This window comes from Symphalangus syndactylus, chromosome 13 (assembly GCF_028878055.3).
Source record: "Symphalangus syndactylus isolate Jambi chromosome 13, NHGRI_mSymSyn1-v2.1_pri, whole genome shotgun sequence".
Classification (NCBI taxonomy): domain Eukaryota; kingdom Metazoa; phylum Chordata; class Mammalia; order Primates; family Hylobatidae; genus Symphalangus; species Symphalangus syndactylus.
Window position 1 is genome coordinate 29445233 of NC_072435.2, and position 27199 is coordinate 29472431.

The following is a 27199-nucleotide window of genomic DNA, read 5'->3' on the forward strand; positions in this document are numbered from 1 at the left end:
GACATCGTTATTATTTATTTCCCATCCTTTAGACGAGTCCTTCTGCCCACTTAGCCCTTGCACCCCAGACCCACAAGTTGCCTCAACCCTGAGGGACTGCAGCTCCCCCCGCCCCCCAACCCCAGGCCTTGCAGCAAGCAGGTGCCTGATGTTGCTAGCCCTGTCGCTGTCACCAGGGGCTCCTGGGAAGGGTAGAGCGGTTTGGCTTCACCAGCGCGCTAACTAAAGGCCCGCAGGGGAGAGTAAATTAAGCGCTAATTAGTAGGTAATGGAGGGGGAGACGCAAAAGGCCCTCCTCCTTACTCTTGGCCCTCAGGGAAAACGAGTTTTCCTCTCAGTGCCTGTGGAATAGGAAGGTGGCTGGCAAGAAAAGTCCAGAGGGAAGAGAAAGTAGGGGGTTGAGACATCTGGATCAGAGGGAGAAGGGGCTGAAACTCCTGGGTTTTGGGTCCGCAGGGCACTGGGGGACGCAGACTCCCCAGCTGGACCCAGGAGGGGCGCAGGGCCCGGGCGCGCTGGCGTCCCCCAGGTGAGGGTTGGAGTTGCAGGGCTGCGGCGGATTGGCTGTGGCGGGGGGCGTGTGCGCCAACCGCTGATTGGCCGCGGCGGGGGCGGGAGCTGTCCGTGGGCGCCGCCCCTACAGCCCCAGGCTGGCGGGTGGGGCAGGAGGACTGGGGCGGGGCGCAGAAAAACAGGGCGACGCCCTGCGGGGGAAGGGTTCCGCGGTTTGGCAGTTTGTGTCTGTGGCTGTTAGGGGTGGCTGGACAGTGACCCGGGGACTTGGGGGCACTGTGGGGGTAGAATTTGGAGACAGAGTGTCCCAGGGTAGGATTGCCGAGATACAATGGCCGAGGGATCCGATTTTTTTTTTTTTTTTTTTAATTTTAGACGGAGTCCCACTCTGTCGCCCAGGCTGGAGTGCTGTGGTGCAATGTCCGCTCACTGCAACCTCCGCCTCCTGGGTTCAAGCGATTCTCCTGCCTCAGCCTCCCGAGTAGCTGGGATTACAGGCCACCGGCACCACGCCAATTTTTGTATTTTTATTTTATTTATTTTTATTTTTTTGAGACGGAGTCTCGCCCTGTCACCCAGGCTGAAATGCAGTGGCGCGATCTCGGCTCACCGCAACCTCCGCCGCCAGGGTTCAAATGATTCTCCTGCCTCAGCCTCCCCAGTAGCAAGGATTACAGGCGCACGCCACCACACCTGGCTAATTTTTGTATCTTTAGTAGAGATGGAGTTTCACCATGTTGGTCAGGCGGGTCTTGAACTCCTGACCTTGTGATCCGCCCGCCTCGGCCTCCCAAAATGCTGAGATTACAGGTGTGAGCCACCGCGCCAGGCTTTTTTTTTTTTTTTTTTTTTGAGACAGAGTCTCACTCTGTCGCCCAGGCTGGAGTGCAGTGGCACCATCTCGGCTCACTGCAACCTCTGCCTCCTCAATTCAAGCAATTCTCCTGCCTCAGCTTCCCGAGTAGCTGAGATTACAGGCGCCCGCCACCACGCCCGGCTAATTTTTTGTACTTTTAGTAGAGACGGGGTTTCACCATGTTGGACCAGGCTGGTCTCTAACTCCTGACCTCAGGTAATCGGCCCGCCTCGGCCTCCCAAAGTGCTAAGATTACAGACCTGAGCCACTTCGCCCGGCAGGGAGCGTATTTCAAGTCCTGCCCCCCGACCTGCGCCTGCGCCCCGCAGCAGGGTCCGGCTCCCTGCTGGCGCCCTGGAGCTGGGACGGCCTGGGGCGCTGGTCCGCCGCCTTCCCCCAGAAGGAGGCGTGAGCGGGGCGTGGCCGGAACGTCTTTCTTCGGGGCCGCGCCCCGGGCGGGCACAGTTACGCGCCGCACGGATCATGGCCGCAGCCGCTCTGGGGCAGGTGGGTTCGCAGGCCCGTGCCGGGGTCTGGGGAATAACCGGGGGAGGCGCACTTCCGGGAAGAGCACTGGCCTGCAGCCGGTCCGACTCGGCGCCGCTCCTCCCGCCCTGGGGATCCGCTGCGGGGCGTGGAGGAGGATGGCACCCTTTGGAAAGAAGCACGAGGCTTTAATGGGGTGAGGGGGAGCGGGTAGACGCGGATGAGGTGGGGCAAGTAATTGGTGGGGAGGTAAAAAAATGGGAAACATGGAGAGGGACCCTGTAATGAGGGAGGCGTGGGGGTGGGGAGGTTGTGATTTGGGGAGCGGAGCCCTGGGGTGCGGTGGGGCATCAGCCTGTAGGGGAGCTGGAATAAAGGGGCCCAGACCTCCAGGCCCGGGTGCAGGTGAGGGCAGAGTTGGACCTCAAGTCTCAGCTCTGGGAATTGGACCCAAGGTCCTATTTTCTTGGAATGAAAGTTGAAAAAAATAGAGATGGGGATTGTTGTGCTTCCAAACTCCTATCTGAAGTTCTGCACCTGGATTGGAAATCGAGGCAGCGTCTCATGGTCAAAGTGACAGATGCTGCAGGCTGGCTGAGACGATCCCTTCTGACTGTGCGATGTTAAACAGCAGCAGCTTTTCGCAGAGTCTATGATTTCAGAGAACAAGGTTTCTCAGTGAGGAAGGAAACAGCCAAAGAAAGGGGTCATTACAAGCCTTCACAGCTGCGGTGTAACCTTGGGAGAACTGTCTCTTTGTTAACTTTACACCTGACTTTATTTGAGTCTCTCATCGTAGCTGATGAATGTCAGGGCAGAATTTCACTTTCTTCGGCTCTTAGTGACTGATAGGGATAGTCCTGGGATACCTGGGGTATGTGGGCAATCTGGCCTTTAGTGGTGACACTCCTGGACTGTGGTGGGGCAGTACTGGGCTTTGACAGGTACACTTGGGACTGATGTGGACCATCTCATCATGGCACAGTTCTGGTGTCACAGAATGGCTCTGAACTCATGATGGGACATTCCTAGGCTCTGATGAAGATAGAGATATCCTGTAATGGAAATAGTTGGGCTGAGTCCTCAGCTATGCTGGGGACAGTCCCGGGGTGTGGAGGGGACAGTGCTGGACCATGGTAGGGACAGTCTGGAAGGTACTGGCCTAGACAGCAACATGGGGATAGTCCTGGGGATTGAAAAGGACAACAATGGGATCTTTTTTTTTTTTAAATTTCAGACCTGGTGAATAGGAAATAAGCCCTGGTATTTGACAGAGACAGTGCTGGTTATAATGGGGAAAAGTGCTGGGCTTTGGACAGGGGACATTCCTGAGCTGTTTGGGACAGTACTTGGCTCTGCTGGGGACCAGTTCTGATAAGTTACAGGCACAATCTGGGCTTGTGATGTGGAGCATCTTGGGCTGTCATAGAACAGCCCTGGTCTGTGATGGGGGAGAGTCCTGGGCTATAAAGGGGGCAGTTCTAGATATGATGGGGTCATGTGTGGGCTGTGACAAGGGCAGACTGCGATATGATGGGGTCTCTCCTGGGCTGTGATTTAGGGACAGTCCTGGAGTATGGAGGGCATTGCTGGGCTTTGACAGGGACACTCCTGGTCTTTGATGGTGATATTCCTGGGCTGTATGGGACATAATGGAGGTTCTATCACATTATAGAGACCTGCCCTGTGAACCCCCAAACCTACTTTATTTCTTTGTCTCGTCTTTTCTTTTTGACCGAGTCTTGCTCTGTTGCTCAGGCTGGAGTGCCGTGGCGTGATCTCGGCTCACTGTAACCTCCATCTCATGGGTTCAAGTGACTGTCGTGCCTCAGCCTCCTGAGTAGATGGGCTCAAGCAATCCACCTGCCTCAGATTACAGGCATGAGCCACCATGCCGGTCTTTTTTTTTTTTTTTTTTTTTGAGACGGAGTCTCGCTCTGTCTCCCAGGCTGGAGTGCAGTGGCACGATCTCGGCTCACTGCAAGCTCCGCCTCCCAGGCTCATGCCATTCTCCTGCCTCAGCCTCTCCGAGTAGCTGGGACTACAGGCCCGCCACCACGCCCTAATAATTTTTTGTATTTTTAGTAGAGACGGGGTTTCACCGTGGTCTTGATCTCCTGACCTCGTGATCCGCCCACCTCGGCCTCCCAAAGTGCTGGGATTACAAGCGTGAGCCACCGCGCCCGGCCTTCTTTTTTTTTTTTTTTTTTTTTAGAGACACTCTGTCACTCATGTTGCAGTGTAGCAGTGTGATCATAGCTCACCACAGCCTTGACCTACTGGGCTCAAGTGATCCTCCCACCTTAGCCTCCTGAGTAACTGGAATTACAGGTGTGTGCCACCATACCTGGCTAATTTTTAAATTGTTTGTAGAGACAGGGTCTTGCTGTATTGCCCAGGCTGATCTTGAACTCCTGGCCTCATGCAATCCTCCCACCTCTGTCTCCCAAAGTGCTGGGATTACAGGCATGAGCTACTGAGCCAGCCGCCTACTTTCTTTATTTCTTTGTTTGTTTGTTTGTTTTTTGAGACAGAGAGTCTTGCTCTGTCGCCCAGGCTGGAGTGCAGTGGCACCATCTCGGCTCACTGCAACCTCCGCCTCCCAGGTTTAAGCAATTCTCCTGCCTCAGCTTCCCAAGTTGCTGGGACTACAGGCGCCCGCCACCACACCCAGCTAACTTGTATTTTCTGTAGAGACAGGGTCTCCCTACGTTGCCTAGACTGGTCTTGAACACCTGGCCTCAAGCTATCCTCCTGCCTCGGCCTCCCACAGCGCTGGGATTACAGGCGCTAGCCACTGCGTGTGGCCTCTTTCTATTATTAGATCTATTTTGGCATCTCTTGTTTCTTGGCGTCAATTTCTGGGTTTTTTTTTTTTTTCTGTTCGTGCTCCCTTTTCTGTGTCTCTTTTTCTCATCCTTCCTCTTCCCTCTCTTACTCTCTTTTTTTCATCTTGGCTCTGAGGGCAGCTCTCCTGCCCACAGGCTGGCTGTCACACTGTGTTTGTCTCTCTCATACTGTGGGTGTCCTATCCCTCTGGGCAGAAGCATGGCTGCAAGGCTGAGCAGTCTAGATGTCGCCACCCAGAGGCAATCCGGGGACCCACACTCTGATCACCCCGGAATCCCTGGAGCCTCACACCAGCAAGACTACGCTGCAGCCCCATCTCCCAGCGACTCACCTAGCGACAAGTGACCACGGCCGTTCACGTCCATCCTCCAGAATCAGTGCCAAGTCACCCAGCTCACAGGGCAGGCCAGGCCAGGCCACTCTGTCTCCCTCAACCTCATGCCCCAAATGCCTCCCCACAGGGCTGGGGAAAGAGGCATTGTGAGGTCAAAGGTCACCAGAGAGGGGCCAGCCTGCTGGACACAGCCAGACCTGCTCTCCCTACTCCCCTCGGGGAGGACCCACCTGAGCCTTGTGCAGTGAGGACTGCAGTGGCTCCCCAGGCCCCTGTAGCGGCCCCTCAGCCCCAGGGGCTGAAGGGAATTGGAGTCACTGCCAAAGTGGGTTTGGGCTTCAGGTAATCAGAGCCCAGTTGATCGAATACCTTCAGACAATAAGCACATGTACTGCTGGGTCTGGTGGAGGAGGGGCTGGGGACCTGGACTCCTGGGTCTGAGGGAGGAGGGGCTGGGGCCTGTACTCCTGGATGTAAGGGAGGAGGGTCTGAGGCCTGGACTCCTGGGTCTGAGGGAGGGGCTGGGGGCCCAGACTTCAGGTCTGAGGGAGGAGGCAGCTAGAGTCTGGACTCTTACTTAGGTCTGAGGGAGGCGGGCCTGGGGTCTGCACCCCTGAGCCCTGGGGGAGCAGGACCTGTCGGTCCGTTGGTCTTCTAAGGCCCGTCAGCACTTGGGTCCCCGGAGGCCTTCACTTACCTGTGCGCCTTCCCTGGTCGTCTTCTTGTCTGAGCTGATCTCCAGGCTGGGACCAAAGGTCTCTGGGGTGGGAGGTGCTTGCGTTTGACTGCCCCAGCATGGAGGAGGGGGCCGGAGCTGACTCAGCTCTTTCTAGGGAGCCCTCGTCAGGGCAGGGAGGGGACTTGGCCTCCTTCAGGACCACCTGCCCCTATCTAGAATGGACTGAGACTGGGACAGAACAGGCAGGCCAGCAGGACCTCCAAGTGCAGGAGGTGGCGAGCGGGCTGCCAGGGCCCCTGCTCTGCCCCACTCATCCCCTCTCTCACTTCTTTCTCCACCCAGATCTGGGCACGAAAGCTTCTCTCTGTCCCTTGGCTTCTGTGTGGTCCCAGAAGATATGCCTCCTCCAGTTTCAAGGTGAAAGGAGGGAACTCGATGCTTGGCTCTGAGACAGGAGGGGGCTGGCAGCTGGTTTTGGGCATCTCCAAAAGGTCCACAGCCCAGAGATGGCAGTGAGTGGTGGTAGCTTAACAGCCTGCCATTGGGCCGCAGGCAAGGGATGAAACTGCATGTCCCAGAATCCTCCAGGGTGACAGGTCCTACTTCTCTATGGGTCTGAGGCCCAGGGCTTCATGGGAGTTGTAGTTTTTCAGCTTGGAGGTTGTGGCCAGATTCTAGGATACCCCTATCTTTCCTCAGGCTGCAGACCTGCAGCTGGAAATGACACAGAAGCCTCATAAGAAGCCCAGCCCTGGCGAGCCCCTGGTGTTTGGGAAGACATTTACCGACCACATGCTGATGGTGGAATGGAATGAAAAGGGCTGGGGCCAGCCCCGAATCCAGCCCTTCCAGAACCTCACGCTGCACCCAGCCTGCTCCGGCCTCCACTACTCCCTGCAGGTGGCATGGCGGCCGGCCTCTCTCCCTGTCCTTGTCTGCATCTCCTCCTCCTTGCTGTGTCTCTTGCCAGGTGCACCTCTCTTGGTTTGTTTGCTGTGTGTTTCTCCTTTCTGTGCATTCATCATTCGTTTTTTGAGGCCTTCCATGCTCCAGGCTCATGCTTGGTGATGCTGGGTTCCCCGAGATGAGCAGACCTGGTTCCTTCACTTGGAAAACCCCATGCTGTGGGCATAACTCAGTATGATCTGTGCTCTGATGGAGGCCCTGTGGAGGCCAGTAGAGACCCCCCAGCCTCACTTGAAAGAAAGCATGGCTTCTTCTGGCATAGAGGGGGAGCTTAGGGGGGGATGGTGGGAGAGGTGACAGCCGGGGTGATGGTAGGAGAGGGGACAACCAGGGGGGTGGCGGGAGAGGGACAGCCAGGATGATGGCGGGAGAGGGGACAGCCAGGGCGGTGGGGGGGAGATGGTGGGGGAGGGCACAGCCAGGGGGATGGCGGGAGAGGGGACAGCCAGGGGAGAGATGACGGGAGAGGGACAGCCAGGGGGATAGCAGGAGAGGGGACAACCAGGGGAGGGATGGTGGGAGAGGGGACAGCCGGGGGAGGGATGGCGGGAGAGGGGACAGCCGGGGGAGGGATGACGGGAGAGGGACAGCCAGGGGGATGGCGGGAGAGAGGACAGCCGGGGGAGGGATGGCCAGAGAGGGGACAGCTGGGGGAGGGAATGGCGGGAGAGAGGACAGCCGGGGGAGGGATGGCGGGAGACGGACAGCGGGGGGAGGGATGGCGGGAGACGGACAGCGGGGGGAGGGATGGCGGGAGACGGACAGCGGGGGGAGGGATGGTGGGAGATGGACAGCCGGGGGAGGGATGGCGGGAGAGGGGACAGCACGGGGGGATGGCGGGAGAGGGGACAGCTGTGGGGAGATGGCGGGAAGGGAGACAGTTGGGGGAGATGGCAGGAAGGGGGACAGTCGAGGGGGGATGGCAGGAGAGGGGACAGCCAGTCTAAACCCCAAACGGGAGCAGAGCCTGGTACATTTGGGAGAAATTGCGGTGTTGGAGCATGGTGGAGGAGGCTGAAAATGTCAGGGCCATGGAGGAGCTGAGGGGCTGGGGCCTTGTCCAAGGGTGCTGGGAGCCATTGAGGGCTCTGAGGAAGGGAGGGGCAGGGCCATGTCTGGGTATAGTAAGAGCCCTCTCAGGCTGTGTGGAGGACAAGAGTTGCAGGCTAGGAGGCCGGACTGGTGACCAGGTAGACCTTGGGCCTGTCCCCACATGGGGACCCAGGAGGAGGAGCGGCTTTGTGGCACCTGGTGAGCCTGAGAGACTTGTGAAGTTTCTAGGCGAGAGATCCAGGAGGCATTTGGTTTTAGGACTTAGAGCTGTGGCTGAAAGCAAAGTCTTCAGGAAGAAACTTTGGTTGAGACAAGATTTAAGTGAGCATCTTACAGCTCCACTAACTGGTTAGCAGGTTGGCTGATTTTGGTCCTCCAGGGCACAGTTCTGTGGCATTAAGACTTTTGTTCCATTCCTTTCTTTCCTTTCCCTCCCTCCCTCCGTTTTTTCCTTTCTTCCTTCCTTTCCAGAATTTTAAGATTTTTGTTTTTTCCCCTCTCCTCTCCCAATCTGGACATCTAAGCAACCCCAGTTGATTCTGTACAGAGCACACACACCTCCAATCACAGCCGGACACTCCTGCCATGACATAAGCGTGATGGGCAGGATTCCGCCTGCTGAGCCCCCAGGAAGCTGGTTACTTGGAGACCACCACACACTTCTCCCTTCAGCCCAGCACGGCAGTTGTCCTCTGGCTGGGGACCCAGTACTTTTCTTTAGTTGAGTGAGCGCAGAGGAAGCCTGTGGCCCTGGCAGACAGAACACACTGCTGTGATCCCGTGGATCCAGGGGGCGGAAGGGGGAGGATGAGGTAGTAGGACAATGCTGTCCCTATGTCACCCTCACTCCGGGGCATGTGTGGATTGCAGGCCGACCACGTGTATTATTTTTTATTTTATTTTTTATTTATTTGTTTAGAGACAGAGTCTCACTCTGTCCCCCAGGTTGGAGAGCAATGATACAATCTCACTCACTGCAACCTCCGCCTCCCGGGTTCAAGTGATTCTCCTGCCTCAGCCTCCCCAGTAGCTGGGATTACAGGCGCCTGCCACCACGCCCAGCTAATTTTTGTATTTTTAGTAAAGCCAGGGTTTCACCATGTTGGCCAGGCTGGTTTTGAACTCCTGACCTCAAGTGATCCGCCCACCTCAGCCTCCCAAAGTGCTGGGATTGCAGGTGTGAGCCACCATGCCCGGCCTTATTTTTTATTATTGTGGTATTAATACGCATGCATAATAACACACAGCATAAAATGTTGGATTCTAACCATTTTATTTTATTTTATTTATTTATTTATTTATTTATTTATTTATTTATTTATGAGATGGAGTTTCACTCTTATTGCCCAGGCTGGAGTGCAGTGGCACAATCTCGGCTCACTGCAACCTCTGCCTCCCAGGTTCAAGTGATTCTCCTGCCTCAGCCTCCTGAGTAGCTGGGATTATAGGCATGCACCACTATTGGCTAATTTTTATATATCTAGTAGAGACATGGTTTCACCATGTTGGCTAGGCTGGTCTCAAACTTCCGACCTCAGATGATCCACCTGCCTCATCTTCCCAAAGGGCTGGGATTACTGGCGTGAGCCACGGCGTCCGGCCTTCAACCATTTTAAAGCCCATAATTCAGTGGCAGGCAATGTTATGCAACCATCACCACCATCAAGGTTCAGAACCGTTTAATCCCCCATCCCTGTTAATCGGTACCCATTGTCCCTCACCCCAGCCCCTGCCAACCATTAGTCTGCTTTCTGTCTTTGTCTACCTGTATATGTTTATTTATTATTTTTAAATAATAGGGATGGGGTTTCACCATGTTACCCAGGCTGGTCTTGAACTCCTGAGCTCAAGTGATCCACCTGCTTCAGCCTCCCAAAGTGCTGGGATTACAGGCATGAGTCACCAAGCCCGGCTACCTGCATTTTTGTTGTTGTTGGTATGACTCTTTTTTTGAGAAAGGGTCTTGCTCTGTAGCCCAGGCTGGAGTGCAGTGGCACGATCTTGGCTCACTGCAGCCTTGACCTCCCAGGCTCCAGCGATCCACCTGCATCAGCCTTCCAAGTAGCTGGGACCACAGGTGTGCACCACCATGCCCAGCTAATTTTTTTTTTTTTTTCTTTTTTTTGAGACGGAGTCTTGCTCTGTCGCCCAGGCTGGAGTGCAGTGGCGCGATCTCGGCTCACTGCAGGCTCCGCCCCCCGGGGTTCACGCCATTCTCCTGCCTCAGCCTCCCGCGTAGCTGGGACTACAGGCGCCCGCCACCTCGCCCGGCTAATTTTTTGTATTTTTAGTAGAGACGGGGTTTCACCGTGTTATCCAGGATGGTCTCGATCTCCTGACCTCGTGATCCGCCCGCCTTGGCCTCCCAAAGTGCTGGGATTACAGGCGTGAGCCACCGCGCCCGGCAGCTAATTTTTTTTTTTAGGGATGGATTCTTGTTATGTTGCCCAGGGTGATCTCAGATTTCTAAGCTCAAGTGATCCTTCTGCCTCAGCCCCCCAAAGTCCTGGGATTACAGGCGTGAGCCACTGTATCCGGTGTATCCGGGCTCTATTTACCTGGGTTTTGTTTTGTTTTTGAGACGGTGTCTTGCTCTATTTCCCAGGCTGGAGTGCAGTGGCATGGTCTCAGCTCACTGCAACCTCCGCCTCCTAGGCTCAAGTGATCCTCCTGCCTCTGCCTCCCGAGTGGCTAGGACTACAGGCACACACCACCTTGCCCAGTTAATTTTTAAATCTTGTGCAAAGACAGGATCTCACTTTGTTCCCCAGGCTGGTATCGAACTCCTGGCTTCAAGCAGTTCTCCCACCTTAGCCTCCCAGTGCTGGGGTTACAGGTATGAGCCATCATACTGGGCCTGGAAATTCTTCGCTATACCTTAAAGCTTAAAGAGCTTTTTCCATCTTTCTTGCAGCCTCATGCTGTGTCATCCTAACAATGCACCTCATTAGGCCCTATTGTTGGACGCTTAGGTTGTTTCCAGCCTATTACAAAAAATGTTGCAATAAAGAATCTAGTACAAGGCCGGCTGTGGTGGCTCACCTGTAATCCCAGCACTTTGGGAGGCCAATACAGGTGGGTCACTTGAGGTCAGGAGTTCAAGACCAGCTTTGCCAACATGGTGAAACCCCATCTCTACTAAATATACAAAAATAGCTGGGTATGGTGGCGGGTGCCTGTAATCCCAGGTACTCGGGAGGCTGAGGCAGAAGAATTGCTTGAACCCGGGAGGCGGAGGTTGCAGTGAGCCGAGATTTCGCCACTGCACTCCAGCCTGGCTGGCAGAGCGAGACTCCATCTCAAAAAAAAAAAAAAAAAAAAGGAATCCAGTACACACATCACTTCTTTAGTCACTTCTTTAAGTGCAAATGTATCTAAGAGGCTCAATTTTGGGAACTGTAGGTCAAAGGATATGTATGCTTGTAATCTTGATAGGTATCGCCACATCTACATGTACAGGGTGTGTCAGTTTCCACACCCACCAGCAGAGCCTGTTTCCATACCTTGGACAACCCTTGTCCAAGTTTTAGATCTTTTCCAATCTCCCATGTGGTTTTAAAGGTATCTCAAACTAATTTTAATTTGTATTTTTCTCCCTAATGATTAATGAAATTGACTATCCTCTCACGAGCTTAAGGGCCACCTGTACTTCCTTTTGTGTGAACTGTCCATTTGCTAGGCTGATTTTTCCATCAGGTTAGGTTTTAAAAAATTCATCTGGGGCTGGGAAGAAGAATCGGGGATTGCTTGAGCTCAGGAGTTCAAGACCAGCCTGGGCAACATAGTGAGACCCTATCTGTACAAGAAATTGAAAAGAAAAAAAAAAAAGGCCAGTCGTGGTGGCTCACGCCTGTAATCCCAGCACTTTGGGAGGCCGAGGTGGGCAGATCACCTGAGGTCAGGAGTTCAAGACCAGCCTGGCCAACATGGCAAAACCCCATCTCTACCAAAAACACAAAAATTAGCCGGGCGTGGTTGTAGGCACCTGTAATCCCAGCTACCCAGGAGGCTGAGGCAAGAGAATCGCTTGAACCTGGGAGGTAGAGGTTGCAGTGACCCAAGATAGAGCCACTGCACTTCAGCCTGGGCAACAGAGTGAGATTCCATCTCAAATAAAATAAAAAATAAAATTCCCAATCCAAGATATAAAACAGTTATTTTTGTTTCCTTCTATAGCTTTTATGGTGTAGTATATATATATATACATATATATGTATATATATATACATATATGTATATATATACACATATATATATTTCATTTAGACTTTTAATGCATCTGGAATTTTTTCTGCGTGAGGTGTGAAATCGAGATTCAACGTAGTTTTTCTCTAGATGGATATTTGGTTATCTATCCCATTATTCAGTCTGTCTTCTCATATAGCAGTGTCACTCTGTTTTAAGCATCGTAGATTTATAATCTGTTTTACTACCTGATATGGCTACTCCCCGCCCCCGCCCTCTCTTGCCCCTCATTTTTATGGTGGTTGTTTTTATCCCCCCAAAATATTGTAGCTAGTTTTGCTTGTCTTCCATTCTTCATCTATTCATTTATCTATTCATTCATCAAAAACCCACTATGGGGAAAAAAAAAAAAAAGTCTGCCGGGCGCAGTGGCTCAGGCCTGTAATCCTAGCACTTTGGGAGGCTGAGGCGGGTGGATCAACTAAAAATACAAAAATTAGCTGGGTGTGGTGGTGGGCGCCTGTAATCCCAGCTACCGAGGAGGCTGAGGCACGAGAATCACTTGGACCTGAGAGGCGGAGGTTGCAATGAGCAGAGATCACGCCACTGTACTCCAGCCTGGGCGACAGAGTGAGACCCTGTCTCAAAACAAAACAAAAACACTCTGTGCCAAGCACTGCCTACCCTGGTGCACGGGACTGCAGGAGGGGCTGTCTGGTAAACGTGTCAAGGGTAATCCCTGCCTTCCAGGCTCTTCCACTGTGCAGTAGAGCAGATGCTCAACAAGCAAACTTGGAACCATGGGGCAGTGATCAGGGACAGAGTCTCCAGAAAAAAAAACTAGGTCCCAGGCTGGAGTGCAGTTGCATGATGTGGCTCACTGCAGTCTCAAACTCCCAGGCTCAAGTGATCCTCCCACCACCTTCCAAATACCTGGGACTCCAGTCACGTGCTACCACGTCTGGCTAATTTTCATATTTTTTGGTGGAGATGGGGTCTTGCTGTAATGCCTGGGCTAGTCACGAACTCCTACACTCAAGTGATCCTCCTGCCTCGGCCTCCCAAAGTGCTGGGATTACAGGCGTGAGCCACTGAGCCCGGTCATGTCCTTTGCTTTCTTGAATCTCCGTGTGTCTCTACCTGTTTGTCTCTCTGTCTATATCTGTCTCTCTTTTTCTCCATCTCTCTGACCCAGCTGCTAAATCTCCCCGGTGCTCTCCTCTTGGCCTCCATCTTTCAGTTGTCTGTGTCTTTGTGTATCTGTCTCTGGCTGTCTTGGTGTCTCTCATGACTGTCTGGAGAAGTCTCTGAGCCTCCCGCCCGCGTGTCCCCGCAGCTGTTTGAGGGCATGAAGGCGTTCAAAGGCGAAGACCAGCAGGTGCGCCTCTTCCGCCCCTGGCTGAACATGGACCGGATGCTGCGCTCAGCCATGCGCATGTGCCTGCCGGTGAGGGGCCCGGTCCACCGGGGTGGGGAGGAGGGCTGGGGCTGGGGCAGCAAGGGCCCCTTGACTCATTCAGAATCCCACCCAGAGTTTTGACAAGTTGGAGTTGCTGGAGTGCATCCGCCGGCTCATCGAAGTGGACAAGGACTGGGTCCCCGACGCCGCCGGCACCAGCCTCTATGTGCGGCCTGTGCTCATTGGGAACCAGGTGGGCCCAACTCCAGGGCTGGGAAACTGGGCTGCGGGGGTTGGATTCTGCAGGGCAGGGGTGGGGTCCTGGAGGCCTGGGTCTGGGGAGGGGAAGGACTGGGGGCCTGGACTCCTGACGCTGCCCCTTTACCCGTCACAGCCGTCGCTGGGTGTCAGCCAGCCCACGCACGCGCTGCTGTTCGTCATTCTCTGCCCAGTGGGCACCTACTTCCCTGGAGGCTCCGTGACCCCGGTCTCCCTCCTGGCCGACCCAGCCTTCATCCGGGCCTGGGTGGGCGGGGTCGGCAACTACAAGTTAGGGGGGTAAGTAGCACCCCTGACCCCAGAACGACTGGCACACGGGGCGTTGGAGACACAGGGACCAGCGTGTGTGCTTTCGGCCGTGCCTCTGGATGTCACACGAAGGTGACATCAGCACCGTGCAGGGCTCAGCGCTAAGTGACCTCCCTGGTCCCTGGAAACAAACCATGGAAGGAAGGAGGAGGGGATTATTTTCCAGATGGACAAAAAGGCACACAGATGGGAAGGCATTGGGTGGAGGTCAGTGGGGAAACCAGGACTAGTCCCGGGAAGCCTCCAGGAACGAAGCTTACACTCAGCTCATTGGCCTCTCGCCCCAGAAGCCTCCCCTGATCCCCCAGGCTGGGCTGCGTTCCCCATACCCAGCTCCCACAGTCGTTTGAGCCTCCAAAGCCCCTCATCCCCGTGTGGACTTTCTGTGTAAATCTGTCTCCCAGTGGCCTCAGCTCAGCAGGGCAGGAAGGAGACAGCTGGGTCTCCTGGGCAACCAAGGCAGAGGGTGGGCACTGGCGTGTTGGGACAGGAATGTGGCCCCAGCTGGGGGTGCATTCAGGTCCTTTCAGCCACATCCTGGGAGGTCTCCTGAGGGCCAGGCCCTGTGCTGGCAGAAGCTGGGGACACAGATGAGTCAGCCCCGAGCCCCGCTCTTCCGGGTCTGCCAGGCTGGTGGGAGCCCCGGTATTCAGAGCTGCATGTTCTCTGGGGAGGTGACCCAGGGCATTGTGAAAGGCTTCACAGAGGCCAGAGGTGGTGGCTCACGCCTGTAATCCCAGCACTTCGGGAGGCTGAGGCGGGCAGATCACAAGGTCATGAGATCGAGACCATCCTGATTACCACAGTGAAACCCCATCTCTACTAAAAATAGAAAAAAAAAAATTAGCCGGTCTTGGTGGTGGGCACCTGTAGTCCCAGCTACTCAGGAGGCTGAGGCAGGAGAATGGCGAGAACCCAGGAGACAGAGCTTGCAGTGAGCTGAGATCGCGCCACTGCACTCCAGCCTGGGCAACAGAGCGAAACTCTGTCTCAAAAAAAAAAAAGGTTTCACAGAAGAGACGACCCTTCAACTAGGTCTGATGGTCTGATGAGGGGGGAGGAGGGGGTTTCCTGGGTACAAAAGTCAGCAAACTGTTTCCAATCCTGGGGACCATGTGTACAGGGGCAGAAGGAATAGGATCACAGATGTTCCGGTTACAAAAATAAGTCTGGGTTGTGCAAAATGCTGAAGTATTCATAGACCCAGGCAGGCCTGGAACACCGGATGGAGGCTAGGGTCTTGTCCTGGGGCACTGGGGAGCCATGGGAGGCTTGTTAGCAGCTGAGGGGAGAGGCTATCTCTGGGAGAGAGACACAGAAAGTCATCCAGGTAGCCCAATTCACTGGGGGAGTCCAGGGAAGGTCCAGCACCCAGCCTGGAGGTCTGGAAACACCTCTTGGGGAGGTGACAACAGAAATGGTTTTGGAGCCAGGGACGGTGGCTCACGCCTGTAATCCCAGCACTTTGCGAGGCTGAGGTGGGCGGATCACTTGAGGTCGGGAGTTTGAGACCAGCCTGGCCAACATGGTGAAACCCCATCTCTACTAAAAATATAAAAATTAAGGCCGGGCGCTGTGGCTCACTCCTGTAATCCCAGCACTTTGGGAGGCTGAGGTGGGCATATAAATACAAATATAAATATAAATAATAAATATAAATTAGCTGGACGTGGTGCTGCATGCCTCAGTTAGGAGACTGAAGCATGAGAATCGCTTGGACCCGAGAGGTGGAGGTTGCAGTGAGCTGAGATCGCACCACTGCACTCTAGCCCCAGCCTGGGCGACAGAGCAAGACTCTGTCTCAAAAAAAAAAAAAAAAAAGAAATGGTTTTGAATGACAGCCGAGGATTTGGTCACTATGAAACGGGTGAGGGCGGGCTAGGCGCGGTGGCTTACGCCTGTAATCCCAGCACTTTGGGAGGCCGAGGCAGGCAGATCACCAGGTCAAGAGAAGCTGAGGCAGGAGAATCTCTTGAACCTGGGAGGCGGAGGTTGCAGTGAGCCAAGATCGCACCACAGCACTCCAACCTGGGTGACAGAGCGAGACTCCGTCTTAAAAAAAAAAAAAAAGAAAAATGGGAAGAGACAGGAGAGAGGGGACATAACCACTTAGGGTCCTGATGCCAAATGAAAAGTCAGGGATTTTGCCTCAGGGGAACTGGGGAGCCCTGGGAGAGCTGTGAGCAGGGAGACGGGAGAGAGCAGGATGAGCCTCCTCTGGGGCTGGGTTGGGGAAGGATGGGGCTTCCTTGCCACACCCAACCAGGCTGCCCTCCACCAGGAATTATGGGCCCACCGTGTTAGTGCAACAGGAGGCACTCAAGCAGGGCTGTGAACAGGTCCTCTGGCTGTATGGGCCCGACCACCAGCTCACCGAGGTGGGAACCATGAACATCTTTGTCTACTGGACCCACGAAGATGGGGGTAAGCCCACCCATGACCCAGCCCGAACCCTGGTGGAAGTGGGTGGCACCATCATTCCTGGCAGGTTACAGGCCCCAGGGATTCTGGGATGGGGGAAGGAGGTGGCTCCTACGACGGGGGGTGCTAGGGGGTGAGAGGTCACATCTTCCACCCCTTACACCTGCCCTAGTGCTGGAGCTGGTGACGCCCCCGCTGAATGGTGTCATCCTGCCTGGAGTGGTCAGACAGAGTCTACTGGACCTGGCTCAGACCTGGGTGAGGACATGGCATCTTCTGGTGACGGGCGCCATGTGCCAGGGGCCAGGGCATCAGAGGGCTGGGACTGGGGCACACTGGCATGTCTCTGCCCCTTCTCCTGGGTCTGTCTCTCCCGTTGGGCGTCTGTCTCTCTCACTATCCTCAAGGAGGGAGAGGTGGAGGTCTGCAGCAGGGCAACCCTCTGGGGACACGTGTCTCTGCCAACTGCCCTGCAGGGTGAGTTCCGGGTGGCGGAGCGCACGATCACCATGAAGCAGTTGCTGCGGGCCCTGGAGGAGGGCCGTGTGCGGGAAGTCTTTGGCTCGGGCACCGCTTGCCAGGTCTGCCCAGTGCACCGAATCCTGTACAAAGACAGGGTGAGGCGGGGCTGCCATTGTGGGTGGGAGGGAAGGAGGGGAGGAGCTCGGTCCTCACTGCACCTTCTGTCCCAGAACCTCCACATTCCCACCATGGAAAATGGGCCTGAGCTGATCCTCCGCTTCCAGAAGGAGCTGAAGGAGATCCAGGTGAGCTGCAGGGAGCCGGGGAATGGGCTGGGAGCTTGTTCCCTGGAGAAGTTGGTGTCCCATGAGCCCCTGGACTGAGCGCCAGCCTACTTCAGTAGTACCAGGAACAGATAATGGCCTTTCTTATTGAGGCCCTGGAGAGCGGGCTTTCTGTGCTGCTCTGTGCCCTGGAAAACCCTTGGGGCTAAATCACCCTTTCCTGTGAGCTCCCAGAGCCCTGGATATGTCTTTGGCTTTGGAAACCCCCTCCTGTGATCCTCTGTGGCTCCTGGATGCCCTGGTGGGAGAAACTCCCTCCCTGTGATCCTCTGCTGCCCCTAGGTGCCCTGGTGGGAGAAAGGCCCTTTCCATGAATCTCTGAGACCTTAGCCAGCCCTCTGGCCATCTCAGAGGTTGGCCTCCCAAGATTCCCTGGAGCCCTGGGCTATCCCTTTGGCCAGAGAAAGCTTCCTCCCATGAGCCTCTGGACCTTGGCCCCTCTCTGGCACCAGACTGTTTAATCCCAGAAATCTCTGGGGCATTCCCGTCTTCTGGGCCAAGATGTCTTTCCCAAGAATCTCTGGGCTCCTTTCCCAGACCTAGAGCTACATTTCTGTAAACTTTTGTGCATCAGGACCTAGAACTATACATCCTCTGACTATCTGGGCTTTCTGAACTGAAAGTGACTTTTTCCAAGAGCCTTAGAGGCCTGGCCATAATTCCTATCTTCAAAACTGCATCTCCCGGAAGCCTCTGCGCCGCCTTAGCCTTGGTTCCCAGTTCCCATCATTGTTGGGGGCCTTCTGGGAAGTGGACTACATTTCCCGTGAGCCGCTGGGGCACAGCTCCGTAGGCACTGGGCCTGGAACACCCCAGGGCCTACTGGGAGTTGTAGTGCAGCTTCCACGTCGGGCACTGCCTCCGTTGTTCCGCAGTACGGAGTCAGAGCCCACGAGTGGATGTTCCCGGTGTGAAGCTGCAGGCTGTGCTCCAGATCCACAGACCCGTAGCATCTTGTCACGCCAGCACTCGCCTCCCTACCAATGACTCAACCTGAAGTGCAATACGAAATAAAAGGCCCGCGGGCGGCGTCTGGGTCTCTGGCGCCCCCATGTGGTTGCGACACTCCCAAAGCCGTAAGGGCCGACCCAGGCATCTTGGCCCCCAGCCGCTCGTCTCGGGTTCAGGTCCGCCCATTGCTCCTTGTCGTGAGGTCAAGGATACACCTTGGCCCCGATTCCGGATCTCCCCATTCTCAGGCCAGACCCCTGGTGTTGCCGTTGATTTTTTTTTTTTTTCTCTTTGCTGCAATTTTGAAATAAAATGCCAAAGAACACACATTGTCGGGCTTCTTCAGTGACGCGACTCTGGGGCTTTAACCCAGGAATCCTGCTTCCTCAGCCCATTTTATTCTGAAGGACCCAGTCATCCGAGCCCCCCGTGTTCTGACGGTTTCTCCAACCTGGGGGAGCATTTCATGTCTCTGACACTGAACTTACTCTCTGCCCCCCACCAACCAGCTCCTCCCCTACTTTCCCATCACCCAGTCACTAGGCCAGCCCCCTAGGTGCTGCATCCTTTCCTCTCGAAGCCCACCAGGCCCCGATCCCTGTTCCTCCTGCCCCCTGACTCTGCTGTCCGTTCCCCCGCCTCTTTGTCCCCTAGGCCCTGGCCTCAGCTCAGCTGTTGTCTTCTACTGGCACCCTTGTTCCAGCCTGCAGTCCGCTACCTGGCCCAAGGGGTCTTTCTACACCCAGACGTGGCCCAGTGCCCTCAGCCAGGACTGTAGTCGCGGGACCCTAGTGGGTGTGGAGTGAGGCACGATACTCTCACCTGCTGGAGGGATTAAACGTGGAAGAGTTTAGACTGGGTGTGGTGACTCACGCCTGCAATTCCAGCACTGTGGGAGGCTGAGGTGGGAGGATTGCTTGAGACCAGGCTGAGCAACGCAGTGAGATCCCATCTGTATAGAAAATACAAAAAATTAACCAGGCGAGGTGGCATGTGAGTGTAGTCCCAGCTACTCCAGAGGCTGAGGTGGGAGGATCGCCTGAGCCCGGGAGGTCGAGGCTGCAGTGAGCTGTGATTGTGCCACCACACTCCAGCCTGGGTGACAGAGCAAGACTGTCTTGAAAAAAAGACCGGGCACTGTGGCTCATGCCTGTAACCCCAGCACTTTGGGAGGCCAAGGTGGGCAGATCACCTGAAGTCAGGAGTTCAAGAGCAGCCTGGCCAACATGGTGAAACCCCATCTCTACTAAAAATACAAAAAAAAAAAACAGCTGGACGTGGTGGAGGGTGCCTGTAATCCCATCTACTTGAGAGGCTGAGGCAGGAGAATCGCTTGAACCTAGGAGGCAGAGATTACAGTGAGCAGAGATCGCGCCACTGCACTCCAGCCTCGGCGACAGAGCGAGACTCCGTCTAAAAAAAAACCAACCAAACACCGCATGTTCTCATTTATAAGTGGGAGCTGAACAATGAGAACACAAGGACATGGCGAGGGGAACAACGTACACTGGGGCCTGTTGCAGGGCGGCGGGGAGGGAGAGCATCAGGATAAATAGCTAATGGATGCAGGGCTTAATACCAGGTGATGGGTTGACAGGTGCAGCAAACCACCATGGCACACGTTTACCTATGTAACAAACCTGCATGTCCTGCACATGTACCCCAGAACTTAAAATAAAATTAAGGCTGGGTGTGGTGGCTCACGCCTGTAATCCTAGCACTTTGGGAGGCCAAGGCAGGCTCGTTACTTGAGGTCAGGAGTTCCAGACCAGCTTGGCCAACATGGGGAAACACTGTCTCTACTAAAAATACAAAAAATAGACTGGGTGAGGTGGCTCATGCCTGTAATCCCAGCACTTTGGGAAGCTGAGGTCAGGAGTTCGAGACCAGCCTAGCCAACGTGGTGAAACCCCATCTCTACTAAAAATACAAAAATTATCTGGGCGTGGTGGTGGGTGCCTGTAATCCCAGCTACTCGGGAGGCTGAGACAGGAGTCGCTTGAATCCAGGAGGTGGAAGTTGCAGTGAGCCGAGATCACGCCATTGCACTCCAGCCTGGGCAACAAGAGCAAGACTCTGTCTCTAAATAAATACATAAATAAAATAAAAATACAGAAAATAGCCAGGCATCATGGTGCATGCCTGTAATCCTAGCTATTTGGAAGGCTGAGGCGGAAGAATCACTTGAACCCGGGAGGCAGAGGTTTTAATGAGCTGAGACTGTGCTACTGCATTCCAGCCTATGTGGCAGAGCAAGACTGTGTCTCAAAAAGAAGATAAAAATAATAAAATTAAAAAAGAATTCACAAGTGCCACCTCTACGTATATATGTACACATGTGTATCTATAGGCTGGAGTACAGTGACACAATCAGTGTACTGCAGTAATCACTGCAGCCTCGACCTCCCAGACTCAGACGATTCTCTCACCTCAGTCTCCCAAGCAGCTGGAATCACAGGCATGTGCCACTATGCCTGCCTAATTTTTAATTTTTTTTGTACAGACAGGTTCTCAATATAATGCCCAGGCTGGTCTCAAACTCCTGCACTCAAGCGATCTGCCCATCTTATCCTACCAAAGTGCTGGGATTACAGTCATGAGCCACTGTACCAGGCCTAATTTTATTAATTTTTATTTTTTGTAGAGACAAGTTCCCACTAGGCTGATCTCAAACGATCCTTCCACCTTGGTCTCCCGTGTTGAGATTACAGGCACGAGCCACCACCCCCAGCCTAAGAGACTGTCGTCAATGATTTTTTTTCTTTTTTCTTTTCTAGACCAGGTACAATGTAATCAATTATTATTATTATTATTAAGACCGAGTCTTGCTCTGTCACCAGGCTGGAGTGCAGAGGCATGATCTTGGCTCACTGCAACCTCTGCCTCCTGGGTTCAAGTGATTGTCCTATCTCAGCCTCCCGAGTAGCTGGGACTACAGGTGTGCGTTACCACACCCAGCTAATTTTTTTTTTTTTTTTTTTTTTTGTATTTTTAGTAGAGAAGGGGTTTTACCGTGTTGGCCAGGATGGTCTCTATCGCTTGACCTCGCGATCCACCCGCCTTGGCCTCCCAAAGTGCTGGGATTACAGGCGTGAGCCACCGCGCCCGGCCGTCAATTTATTATTATTATTATTATTATATTATTTTTGAGATGGAGTCTCACTCTGTCACCCAGGCCAGAGTGCAGTGGCGCAGTCTCAGTTCACTGCAATCTCTGCCTCCTGGGTTCAAGTGATTCTTTTGCCTCAGCCTCTCGAATAGCTGGGATTACAGGTGCCTGCCACCAAGCCCAGCTAATTTTTTTTTTTTTTTTTTTGAGATGGAGTCTCGCTCTGTCACCCAGGCTGGAGTGCAGTGGCGCCATCTCGGCTCACTGCAAGGTCGGCCTCCAGGGTTCATGCCATTCTCCTGCCTTAGCCTCCCGAGTAGCTGGGACTACAGGTGCCCACCACCACACCCAGCTAATTTTTTTGTATTTTTAGTAGAGATGGGGTTTCGCTGTGTTAGCCAGGATGGTCTTGAACTCCTGACCTCGTGATCTACCCGCCTTGGCCTCCCAAAATGCTGGGATTACAGGCGTGAGTCACCGTGCCTGGCCTTTTTTTTTTTTTTTTTGTATTTTTAGTAGAGATGAGGTTTCACCATGTTGGCCAGGCTGGTCTGGAACTCCTGACCTCAGGTGATCCGCCCGCCTCAGCCTCCCAAAGTGCTGGGATTACAGGCGTGAGCCACCGTGCTCAGCCTCAGTGATTTTTGAGAATGTGAAGGGGTCTTGGGACCAAAGGGTTCAAGAACTGCTGTCCATGAGCAGTGGTGGGCACACAGCGAGTAGGTGTGAGTGTTGGTGCTGCAGCTCACTTTAGAAAATAACTTTGTGTTGGTGCTTCATGCCTACAATCCCAGCATTCTGGGAGGCCAAAGCAGGAGGATTACTTGAGCCCAGGAGTTCGAGACCACCCTGGGCAACATAGTGAGACCCCCCCCCCAACAAAAAAATAAAAAAATTAGCTGCGTGTGGTGGCGTGTGCCTGTGGTCCCAGCTATTCAGTAGGCTGAGATAGGAGGATGGGTTTAGGCCAAGAGTTCCAGGCTGCAGTGAGCTGTGTTCATGCCACTGCACTCCATCCAGCCTGGGTAACAGAGCAAGACCCTGTCTCAAAAAAAAAAAAAAAAGAAAAGAAAAAGAAAAAGAGTCCAATTCTGTGAGAAAATGAATATCTGCAAAGATTAATTTTTTTTTTTTTTTTCTGAGATGGAGTCTCGCTCTGTCGCCCAGGCTGGAGTGCAGTGGCGCGATCATGGCTCACTGCAAGCTCCGCCTCCCTGGTTCACGCTGTTCTCCTGCCTCTCAGCCTCCCCAGTAGCTGGGACTACAGGCGCCCGCCACGACACCCGCCTAATTTTTTGTATTTTTAGTAGAGACGGGGTTTCACCATGTTAGCCAGGATGGTCTCGATCTCCTGACCTTGTGATCCTCCCGCCTAGGCCTCTTAAAGTGCTGGGATTACAGGCGTGAGCCACCGCGCCCGGCCAGATTAAATCTTTAATTATAATTTAATTATATAAGACTTAGGGTGCTATAGGCCTTCATGGCTTTAGAAAACTTTTCTCAAAATATTTAAAGACATTTTCATGCTTAAGGATGTCTTCATTTTAAAATAACAAACAGGGTTGGGCGCTGTGGCTCACGCCAGTAATCCCAGCATTTTGGGAGGCCGAGGCGGGTGGATCACCTGAGGCCAGGAGTTTGAGACCAGCCTGGCGAACATGGCGAGACCCCTGTATCTACTAAAAATAGAAAAATTAGCCGCGTGTGGTGGCGGCACCTGTAATCTCAGCTGCTCTGGAGGCTGAGGCAGGAGAATTGCTTGAACCTGGGAGGTGAAGGCTGCATGGAGCCAAGATCACAACATTGCACTCCAGCCCGGGCAACAGAACAATACTCTGTCTCCAGAAAAATAAATAAGTGTGTGTGTGTGTGTGTGTCCCAGATTAGGACACAGAGAATCACACAGAGGCATGATGGGGCCTAAAAACTGTTGTTTGTTTTTTTTTCGAGACGGAGTCTCGCTCTGTTGCCTAGGCTGGAGTGCAATGGCGCGATCTCGGCTCACTGCAACCTCCGCCTCCCAGGTTCAAGCAATTCTCCTGCTTCAGACTCCCGAGTAGCTGGGACTACAGGTGTGAACCACCACACCTGGCTAATTTTTGTATTTTTAGTAGAGACAGGGTTTCACTATGTTGGCCAGGCTGGTCTTGAAGTCCTGACCTCAGGTCATCCTCCCGCCTCAGCCTCCTAAAATGCTGAGATTAAGGCATGAGCCACTGCACCCGTCTGTTAAACTGTTTTATAAGCTGTGTGTGTGTGTGTGTGTGTGTGTGTGTGTGTGTGTGTGTAAGACAGTCTTTCTCTGTCACTTAAAAAAAACAACCTGGTTAATAGCGGTCCCTACCTTTCCTACCGAAAAATAAATAAATAAAAATAAAATAATAAATCCAGGTAAATAAATCTCAGCTGTAATAACCCAGCCACAGCATGCTGTGCTTCAGGCAACGCTGTGATGTGCCTGCAGCACCATCTGGTGGTCAGTGTTGAGTATAACGCCAAAGGCCAAAAGAGGAGAGGGCTGGGCGCAGTGGCTCACACCTGTGATCCCAGCACTTTCCCAGGCCGAGGCGGGAAGATTACTGGAGGTCGGAGACCAGCCTGGCCAACACAGTGAAACCAGCCTGGCAGGAGAATCCCTTGAACCCGGGAGGCGGAGGTTGCAATGAGCTAAGATTAAGCCACTGCACTCCAGCCTGGGTGACAGAGTGACACTGAGTCTCAAAATAAATAAATAAGTAAACTAAAAATAAAAAATGGAAAAATAAGGAAAGAGGCAATTTACAGAGTGAGTCTCCAAATACAATTTCATCAGTTAGCAATGTGTAAAAATTAAAGTAGAGGTTCCTCTTCAAAGAAACTTTCCTCCCCGTCTAATTAGGAATAAATAGTAACTTCTCTTAGAAGCAAAATGTATTCAAAGACCTGTGCTAACATTTTTAAATATCTGCTAGCCGTAATAAATAAATCAATGTACTTTATGTTCTTAGCTCCCACAATTTAGCCTAAATGTTTGCCCTGGCATGCTTATACTGGTCCAAGCAAGCATTAGGTCATAGCCTGTTCCTCTTCCTTATTTAAAGGTGTTTTCACCTTTCTCAGCATTCCACAAGTTACTTCCCCCTTCCTTTGTTCTCCTCTGCCTTTGCCTCTTTTAAAAAGTTCCAAGTTGCTAGCCAATCGGGACAAATACAGAATGTGAAGTCCCGTTCCAGCCAATGGAAACCGGACACAGCAGTAGGGTGGATGCGTGACGTTATAAATGACCCTGTCTCCTTTGTTGGGTGTACTCTCATGGCAAAACTGCTGGCAAGTGTACTTTTTCTGCAGAAAGTAAAAATGGCCTTGCTGGCAGGGCTTGGTGGCTCATGCCTGTAATCCCAGCACTTTGGGAGGCCGAGGTGGGCGGATCACCTGAGGTCAGGAGTTTGAGACCAGCCTGCCCAAAATGGAGAAACCCCGTCTCTACTAAAAATACAACATTAGCCGGGCGTGGTCATGCATGCCTGTAATCTCAGCTACTCGGGAGGCTGAGACAGGAGAATTGCTTGAACCTCGGAGGCCGAGGGTGCAGTGAGCCGAGATTGTGCCATTGCACTCCAGCCTGGGCAACAAGAGCGAAACTCCCTCTCAAAAAAAAAAAAAAAAAAAGGCCTTGCTGAGGAAATTAAATTTATGTTCAAGCGCTATTTCTTTATGGCACCAGGGAACAAGCATTTCTAACAAATGTGTGAGTGGTTAAAACCATTTTTATGGCGTTATACAAGTTTACAAACATCTCAAGGGATGAGTGTTTGGAAAGACTCCCCTGAGGCGATGTAACACTGGCTGACTGATCATGGTGGCTCAAGCTTGTAATCCCAGCACTTTGGGAGCCCGAGGCAGGTGGATCACCTGAGGTCAGGAGTTGGAGACCAGCCTGGCCAACACGGTGAAATCCTGTCTGTACTAAAAGTACAAAAATTAGCCCGGTGTGGTGGTGGGCAGTAATCCCACGTACTCAGGAGGCTGAGGCAGGAGAATCACTTGAACCCGGGAGGCAGAGTTTGCAGTGAGCCGAGATCGCACCACTGCACTCTAGCCTGGGTGACAGAGAGAGACTCTGTCTCAAAAAAAAAAAAATAATAATCTGGCCAGGTGCAGTGGCTCATGCCTGTAATCCCAGCACTTTGGGGATGCTGAGGTGGCAGGATTGCTTGAGGCTAGGAGTTCGAGACCGGCCTGGCCAATATAGCAAGACCCTGTCTCTAAAAAAACAACAAAAAAAGAACAATTATCGATGTGATCCAGTAATTCCACTCCTAGGTATATACCTGAAATAATTAAAAACAAAAATAGCTATTGAAACAAAACTTTGTATATAAAAGTACATAGTAGTATCATTTATAATAGCCCAAATGTGGAACCAACTCAAATGTCCACCGCAGATGAATGGTAAAATAAAATGTGGTGGTTGGGTGCGGTGGCTCATGCCTGTAATCTCAGCACTTTGGGAGGCCGAGGTGGGCGGCTCACCTGAAATTGGGAGTTCGAGACCAGCCTGGCCAACATGGAGAAACCCCGTCTCTACCAAAAATACAAAAATCAGCCAGGCATGATGGCACGCACCTGTAATCCCAGCTGCTCAGGAGGCTGAGGCAGGAGAATCACTTGAACCCAGGAGGCAGAGGTTGCAGTGAGCTGAGATCGCGCCATTGCACTCCAGCCTAGGCAACAAGAGCAAAACTTTGTCTCAAAAAAATAAAAATAAAAAAGTATATCGAGACAGAGTGCAAATTAGAGATTGCCAGGAAAGGAAGGAACAGGGAGTGACTGCTTAGTGGCCATGAGGTTTCCCTTTGGGATGATGAAAATCTCTCAACATTTCATCATGTGGGTCACACAACTTTGTGAATGTACTAATTGCCAATTACTTTACTCTTTAAAATGGTAAATTATATGTTATTTGCATTTTACCACACTCGGAAAAAGAAATATCAGCTTATAAAATGCGCAGAATGCTTGGCCGGGCGCTGTGGCTCACGCCTGTAATCCCAGCACTTTGGGAGGCCGAGGCGGGCGGATCACAAGGTCAGGAGTTCGAGAGCAGCCTGGTCAATATGGTGAAACCCGGTCTTTACTAAAAATACAAAAATTAGCCGGGCGTGGTGGCAGGTGCCTGTAGTCCCAGCTACTTGGGAGGCTGAGGCGGGAGAATCGCTTGAACCTGGGAGGAGTATGTTGCAGTGAACTGAGATCCCACTACTGCACTCCAGCCTGGGCAACAGAGTGAGACTCCGTGTCAAACAAACAAACAAACAAACTAAAAAACGTGCAGAATGCTAAAGACTAAGCAAATAAGTAATAGCGACTGTGTCCAGACGCTTCCTCTAAGCCCGCTAGAAGGCACTGCCCTACAGTATTTCTCTTACTTCCACTTGTGCAGATAAGAACACTGAAATTCAGAAGTCGCCTGCCCCTGGTTACTCCAGTAGTAAGAGGTGGGGGAACTCAGGCTCTCTCTCTTCAGTGCCCACATCCTGAACCACTGCTCATGTTATATGCCCATATTTTGCATGTAAATTCAAAAGATTTAGGCGTCAGGCCCCGATCCATTAACTCCTGGTTACCAGTCCCTGTTCTAGCCCACCCCTCAGGAGGAGGCAGCTGGAGTATCTGAGGTCAGTCACACGTGCAGTCTGCCATGCCTACATGACCAATACTTGTTTAAAATTTTGTCCCCTGAGCTGGGCATGGTGCCTCACAAATGTAATCCCAGCACTTTGGGAGGCTGAGGCAGGCAGATTCCTTGAGCCCAGGAGTTCGGGACTAGCCTGGGCAACATGGCAAAACCCCGTCTCTACTAAAAATACAAAAATTAGGCCGGGCGTGGTGGCTCACGCCTGTAATCCTAGAACTTTGGGAGGCCGAGGCCGGCGGATCACAAGGTCCAAGAGTTTGAGAACAGCCTGGCCAACATGGTGAAACCCTGTCTCTACTAAAAATACAAAAAGTAGCCCGGTGTGG

General features: G+C 52.9%; 1 protein-coding gene and 1 long non-coding RNA gene across 7 annotated transcripts; one reads left to right on the forward strand and one right to left on the reverse strand.

Annotated features, from left to right (window-relative positions):
• Positions 1-917: 917 nt before the first annotated feature.
• BCAT2 (branched chain amino acid transaminase 2) lies at positions 918-18412 on the forward strand. Of its 6 annotated transcripts, none has more exons than XM_055235882.2 (11): positions 993-1876; positions 6061-6135; positions 6418-6618; positions 13259-13369; positions 13455-13574; positions 13716-13879; positions 16191-16333; positions 16503-16588; positions 16807-16947; positions 17023-17097; positions 18012-18412. In XM_055235882.2, the coding sequence occupies exons 1-11, from the start codon at positions 1853-1855 to the stop codon at positions 18048-18050; spliced, it is 1179 nt and encodes a 392-aa protein (XP_055091857.1). In that variant the 5' UTR covers positions 993-1852; the 3' UTR covers positions 18051-18412. The 6 variants fall into 6 exon arrangements, with proteins under 6 accessions (XP_063471988.1, XP_055091857.1, XP_055091859.1 ...); XM_055235885.2 differs by lacking the exon at positions 993-1876 and adding an exon at positions 1930-2051; XM_063615918.1 differs by having other exon boundaries at positions 918-1876; positions 17023-18412.
• On the reverse strand, positions 1914-5826 carry LOC129459304 (uncharacterized). The gene is made up of 3 exons (XR_008649958.1): positions 5737-5826; positions 2393-2505; positions 1914-2021 (listed from the first exon to the last, which is right to left on the reverse strand). It is a non-coding gene; the product is annotated as an uncharacterized lncRNA (long non-coding RNA).
• Positions 18413-27199: the final 8787 nt, after the last annotated feature.

Bases quoted from the DNA above. Each gene is read 5' to 3' on its own strand.
- BCAT2 (XM_063615918.1), top strand. From the start codon at position 1,853: ATGGCCGCAGCCGCTCTGGGGCAG. The intron at 6,136-6,417 runs GTGAAAGGAGGG...ATCTTTCCTCAG, and splicing joins ATGCCTCCTCCAGTTTCAAG to GCTGCAGACCTGCAGCTGGA. The intron at 13,575-13,715 runs GTGGGCCCAACT...TACCCGTCACAG, and splicing joins CTGTGCTCATTGGGAACCAG to CCGTCGCTGGGTGTCAGCCA.